The sequence below is a fragment of the Channa argus genome, chromosome 1 (assembly GCF_033026475.1).
Source record: "Channa argus isolate prfri chromosome 1, Channa argus male v1.0, whole genome shotgun sequence".
Classification (NCBI taxonomy): domain Eukaryota; kingdom Metazoa; phylum Chordata; class Actinopteri; order Anabantiformes; family Channidae; genus Channa; species Channa argus.
The window spans coordinates 18,974,658-18,981,320 of NC_090197.1; the positions used below are offsets into that span (position 1 = coordinate 18,974,658).

Consider the following 6,663-nt stretch of genomic DNA (forward strand, 5'->3'; position numbering starts at 1 on the left):
GGACACCAAAACAAACAAACGAAAAAAAAAAAAAAATAAGTAATACATTCTTTTTTATGAAGAATTTCTTCTTTCTTTTGAACTCTTTCTTTCATAATTTGTTTTTCTAACCTTACTGAGGTTGATTTATTTTTACTTTCTTGTTTTGAATTACATCATTATACTAACAACATAATCACCTTCTCTTTTCCTAGATATGCCTCCCATGATGCAAGTAAAGGGAGAACCTGGACCTCAAGGAAAACAAGGACCAAGGGGCCCACCAGGGTCACCGGGGCTTCCAGGAAAACCTGGGTTGGGAAAGCCAGGTCTCAATGGCCAGCCAGGCCCTCAAGGGCCTCCTGGCTTTCCGGGAATTGGGAAGCCTGGAATTCCAGGTCTCCCTGGAAAGATTGGACCAACTGGGATCCCAGGGCCTACTGGTGAGACTGGCCTTCGTGGTGAACCAGGTCCTAGAGGTCCTCCAGGACAGCCTGGGCTCCCTGGCCCAGCTGGCTTGTCTCTGAATGGAAAACCTGGGCTTCCAGGTATGAGAGGACCCCCTGGGGCTAGGGGAGAACCAGGAATAATTGGCATTGGTGGCCAACCAGGCGAACCAGGGCCTAAGGGTGAGAAAGGAACTGGAAAGCCAGGCCCTCCAGGTATAAAGGGTCTTCCTGGGCTGAAAGGTAGTGCAGGACTACCTGGTGTTCCAGGTATAGGCAAACCAGGACCAAAAGGTCTGCCTGGATTTCCTGGTCCTAAAGGTGATCAAGGGCTCCCAGGTGATCGCGGAGAACCTGGAGAGGCTGGAGCTCCAGGATTACAAGGTCTGCCAGGGCCAGTTGGGTTAGGAAATCCTGGGCTAGATGGAGTGCCAGGAGCACCAGGTCCGATTGGTCCTAAAGGTGAGCCAGGCCCTAGAGGTTCTCCTGGATTTCCTGGGACTCCTGGTTATGGAAAACCTGGTCTAAGTGGGCCAAAAGGAGACAAGGGCCATGATGGCTTGCCTGGTCCCCCAGGGAACAAAGGAGATCAAGGACTGGTAGGCTCAACTGGGGAGCCAGGTCTTGATGGACAACCAGGACCACCTGGACTTCAAGGCCCAATGGGACTCCCTGGAAAACATGGAATGCTGGGACAAAAGGGAGACCTGGGGCCCCAGGGTCCTCCAGGATTGCCTGGTTTGAGAGGTGACCAAGGCCTGAGTGGAGCCCCTGGAAAACCTGGCATCCCTGGGGAAAAAGGAATCCCTGGGCTTAATGGTCCGATTGGAAAACCTGGACAAAAAGGTGAAGGAGGGCCAATTGGTTTACCTGGGAGTCCAGGGCTGACAGGTGTCCCAGGGTCTAAAGGTGAGGCAGGGTTTATAGGAACTCCAGGCCCTAGAGGGCCGTCAGGCATTCCTGGTCTTCAGGGACCCATGGGTCCCATGGGGCCACAGGGTGTTCCTGGTACAAAGGGTGAACCTGGTCTTCCAGGGGTTCCAGGAATAGGTAAATTGGGAGAGAAGGGATCTATGGGCCCTCAGGGTCCTTCAGGGAAACAAGGCCCTGCTGGACTTAATGGTATCCCTGGCCCTCCTGGGCCTCCTGGGCCCCCAGGTCCTCCGGGAAACGGCCAAACAGTGGTTGCAGGGCCAACAGATTCAGAGCTGGAAGGGGATGAAATACCAGGGGGCAGGAAGGGGTCTGTGTACAATCAAGTTCTGTCTGCCTCTGTAGCACCAGCTTTTACAGCCATCCTCACCACACCTTTCCCTCCCTCTGGTATTCCAATTAAATTTGACAGGACCCTGTACAATGGGCAAAATGCCTACAGCTCTGCTACTGGTATGTTCACTGCTCCTCTATCTGGCATTTACTACTTTGCATATCACATGCATGTAAAGGGAACTAGCCTGTGGGTGGCACTGTACATGAACAATGTACCTGCAACTTACACCTATGATGAATACAAGAAAGGCTACATGGACCAGGCATCAGGTAGTGCTGTCCTAGAGCTGAAGGAAGGTGACCAGGTATGGGTCCAGATGCCTTCAGATCAAGCAAATGGCCTCTATTCTACAGAGTACATCCACTCCTCCTTCTCAGGATTCCTGCTTTGTCCCAGATAACCCTTTCCTTTCCTTCAAACAAGTTCCTATTTAGCCACCTCAGAGCAGCCCTAAACCTAAAATACCTGCAGCCATAATAGAAACACGAAACCCATACAATTCACAATATTATTACCATGTTTATCAGTCTCACCCTCAACAACATCAGCAACAGAAAAAACTAACTCTGTGAATGAAATATGGAAAGTTTTAAAGGCAGGGGAAGGAATTTCATACTGTGTTCTTTGTTAAAAATCCTTCAAATTTGTGTGTTGGGTTGTATTTTATGTTGGTGTTTTTTGTAGCGTATTATTTTAATTATTGTAATGTCATAATTTTATTGTTATTATTTTGTCCTTGTTATTATTGTTGTTGTTGTTTATTGGATTCGAACTATTCAGTGCCTCACTTTGTAATGTGCTAGTAACAGACCTTCCCATGTGACTGCACATCCTGCCCACGCGCTCTGACACCATAAGGACGACATCACCAGCTACTGGGGGTTGATTGGTTCCTCTGGCAGCAGTCACTTGCCCCTTGTGTTTTTATTTAAACCACAAATGGCAATACTGACATAAAGAGCAATACAAAATAGAGAATATAGATAGACAAAAGCAAAACAGGCACTTGGTGCTGTAATACCATTAGGTTTCACTTTTTTCTATTGACCTTTTTGGTACTCTGCTATTTTGAACCTATTAATGGGATTTAATTTTTGTTTGTAGAGAGACATATATTTTGAAAGTTAGTTGGCACAAGCATCTCTTTGATGCTTTTTTGTCTTTAACTTCTGAACTTAGTAGCTCGCCATATAAAATAGTGGTTCTTTGTCTTTCTTATAATTTATTTAACTGTCCAGAAATGCAATTAAAAAATACAACCCAAAAATAAATAGGACTTTGCAGTATTAGAGTTATTTAATTTAATTTACCCTTTTAAAGTAGATCTGTAACAGGATCAATAATAGGATGATGCATTTTTTAAACTCTGAAGACAATATGTATGCATACAGTCAATGTTTACGTTCCATTGAATAGATACTGAGAGCATCTGCAAATGGGCAGTAGGACACAGAGCTGGATCAATGACACGTATCTTTGTATCAATCTGAGTTTTTCCCCTTGCACTGTGAATTCCATCATTGGGTCACAGGCATGCTCTTCCCATGCTTAGACCTTAACATCATTGCTTCCTAATATACTACCTATTAATAAATTGGTATCAGTCTAACAATCTGAGTGAGTACTCTGTGCTGCCATACTACAAGTCATATTCTGACAACTTATTGCAAAATCTATGAAGATGTTCTAAACACATTGTGCTCATAAATGAGATGAATAGATCGCAAATGCAATTCATCCACATTCTTCTTACAGTGCCAATTTCTGTGTGACACAGGCAAATTAGAGCAATTGTGAATAATGTGTGGTTATGAATGAAAAGACTTCCCATTAACTCCCAGACCATTGTGTCAAAAAATAGCTGAATTATATTTTGATTAATGGAACATCAGTGGCTACAAGGACAGAATGTTTGAGTAATAAAGAATGTCAGTGTATACAGCTGGGAATCAGAATCAGTCTGCATTTACTCTATGAATAAGTCAGAGGACTTGAGGCCCACAGGTTGTGAAATACAGGTGGGTAAAATTTAACAAACCCCTGCCAGACCTCTGAAACAGGTGGTGGGCCAGAGGTAAGAGCTACGTATGTATTTAGTAATTTCTGTCAGATGAAGCCTTAAAGATACATGCCGTGCATGCTTGCATGGGCTTGTACATTAGGCGTTTCTGGCTGTCACTCTGTTAATAACTGTGCGTCTGCAATTACGTTAGTGTGTCACATTGCCCCCGGGATTTAGTCTCTGAACACTTCTGCAAAGATAATTAGAAAATTGCATAAAGTTAGAGAATGTTAGAAGAAGCTTACAGTCCTGTTAATGTTCCACAAATAAATCTCACTTAAAAACACTTCAGTCTCTTTTGGGTTTTTAAGGAAAATTCCACACACCCCAGAGGTGCCTTTGCCCAAAGTAAGGGAAAATGCCATGAACAGGCGATGAATGTAATGAATATATCAAAGGAGACAGAATACTCTTGAATTAAACTGGCATAATGAAATGAAAAGAAAACATTTCTGGTTAACACTGAACAGGATATTTTGCATATTGATCCAATAAGTGGCATAATGGTGTGCAATAATTCTGCATTGTACCAACTCACCAACAAAAACACACTCTGGGAACTGCACAAGATCTTTATTAAATGTTTTCAGTAAAAAATATGATTACGAAGTTTAGGGAAAACATTACTGTGATTTACTTATAAAAAAATTTGAGCTTATAGTACGGTCTCCTTGCCTTTACATGCCTCAGCTCAGACTGGATTCCGATCGAACTTACACCGGTCTAACACTATTATTACACTGAATTACGACCACCCTGAACGAGGAATGTCACTGTACAGAAAGACTGTGCCAAATATTGAGCTTTGCAATCACAATGAATGTATAATGTTTGATTTTCATTAGTTTCTACTAACCATGCTGTGTCACTATACATAGACAGACATTTTTCAAGTTGATCTAGAAAAGCTGTGCTAGGAAAAGGCCAAATCAGTATTTCACATCTATGTAGCGCAAACAGTGCACTAGTTTCTCCCCTTTCAGTCTTACAATATGAACACCTTACAACTGCTATGTATCATTATTTTACGTGAGTCTAAGACAGTCCAAGGCTCGTTATGTACTGTATGTTGCCTTTTTGGTGCCTTCTTTTCTTGAACATATGAAACGGTGATGTGAGTTATATGTAGCTATTACGCTCTGTCCTTATGTTTTTAAAGACAATGTCACTTGCTACCAGAGTTTGCCCTGTGTGCAAATCACCTAACAAGTGTCAGTAACATCTATTGTAACATCTCTAATGTCTAAGATGCAGAATTCTTTTACAGTAAGAGTTTTCTCTTTTTCTCCATAAAAACAAACAAACAAACAAACAAACAAAAAACCTTGCTTCGGTTCTTAAGGGATATTTTTTTTTGTTTTACTTTCAATAACTACAAACGGCCATTCCCATTTGCACATGAAATTAATGAAGATGTATTTATACAATTATGATAATTTAATAGGGATGCCAAATCCGACCACCGAAGCCTAGAACGTATAAATGATATTTAACAGCATTGATGAGTTAAGAGCATATACAACATGTAGTTAGCATTCTTGTGCTGTTTGTGAAAGATTATTTGTGGACTTTCATTTTCTACTTGTGTATGCACAATGTATCAGCATATAGAATTTTGGTCATACAAGGCTATTGCGTGCACTCTATGCAATAGAATTTGGGTATAAAATGCACTCGTTTTGATTAAAAATGTTTGTCTGCTTATACAAAATCTACAGTACTTGATTGTATTGATACCACATCAATAAAAACTTTCTTGTATGTTGGTGTCAGACTCTATTTCGTTTTTTTTGCATCACAGATGGGAGTCACTGCTGCATCTCTATCTTTTGTTGTAGTTGTAGTAGTTCTATTAGTTGTCAAGGTCTAGTCTCAGCATGTTCTGCTTGCTACATTTAGTTGAAACACATATTGCAGGAAAGTGTTTAGGTTAGGCCAAGTAATGGACAGTAGAGGGAGATGTAGCCTACAGTTATAACAGAAAAGGATTTCAGGTCTCTAAATATAGGCTATAGGTAATAGGCATAGGTATAGCCTTATGCCATCCTTAAATACTTTTCATGGCAAAATATTTCAGAGAGACTTCAGAAACAGATGATATAAGCCGCCACACACGGGCACACTCTGACAACAAATAAATTACATATAGTTAAATAAACAAACTTCTAATAAACACAGACAGCGTCATTTGGTCCCAGTAGACAGTAGTCTGGCTATTAGAGCTATTTTAAATTTCATTAGATAAAGGCATTAAATCAGAAAACACATATGTTACAAAACAGACTATGAGTGCAGAGATCACATTGTGTGCTTATTTTCTGGAACTGTCGTCACCATGGTGAGTGTCATCGTGCACCCGGATTCTTCTTACGTCATTCTGACGCCAGACTCCCATGGTGCGTTCGCGTGATACCGGTAAACTCGGAAACTTAGCTTAACTTACTTGACAATCAAGTAGAGAAAAGAAGATCACTTCAGGAGAAGAATCTATTGCCGTCGTACTTACATATCGATACAATTACTAGACGAATAAAGCAACTATTACTAAAGTACTACTGCTGCTACAGTCAGAGTGCAACGACAGAAACGCATATTCAATTCTTATTAAATATATCACTCCAATTAAACCGATATCCAAAGAAAATAACATTCAGCAATGATTACTCCATAAACATTATGAACAACCTGACGTTTACAATATAGTACGACAATATAGTCGGAAACGCAAGGAGAAAAAAACCTTTGTTTGTTTGTCAATATGAGAGTCTGTACCTTGCTGTGTACGTTATCTAAATTACATTAATTTTCCATTAACAAATAAAAAACAACGGCTTTCGGCTTGTCCCTTCAAGTGTCGCCATAGTGGAACGTATTCCACGCGCTGATCAAGCAGGAGTTTAGACGCC

The 6,663-nt window shown here is 41.2% G+C and overlaps 1 protein-coding gene across 5 annotated transcripts in view; it reads left to right on the plus strand.

Moving 5' to 3' along the window:
• Positions 1–5,524, plus strand: part of col8a2 (collagen, type VIII, alpha 2) — a 44,879-nt gene extending 39,355 nt beyond the window's left edge. For all 5 annotated transcript variants that reach the window (XM_067505075.1, XM_067505067.1, XM_067505083.1 and 2 more), the window contains one exon: positions 195–5,524. In XM_067505075.1, coding sequence (XP_067361176.1) covers positions 195–2,095 — 1,901 coding nt within the window. In that variant the 3' untranslated portion in view covers positions 2,096–5,524. The remainder of the gene's footprint in view (positions 1–194) is intronic.
• Positions 5,525–6,663: the final 1,139 nt, after the last annotated feature.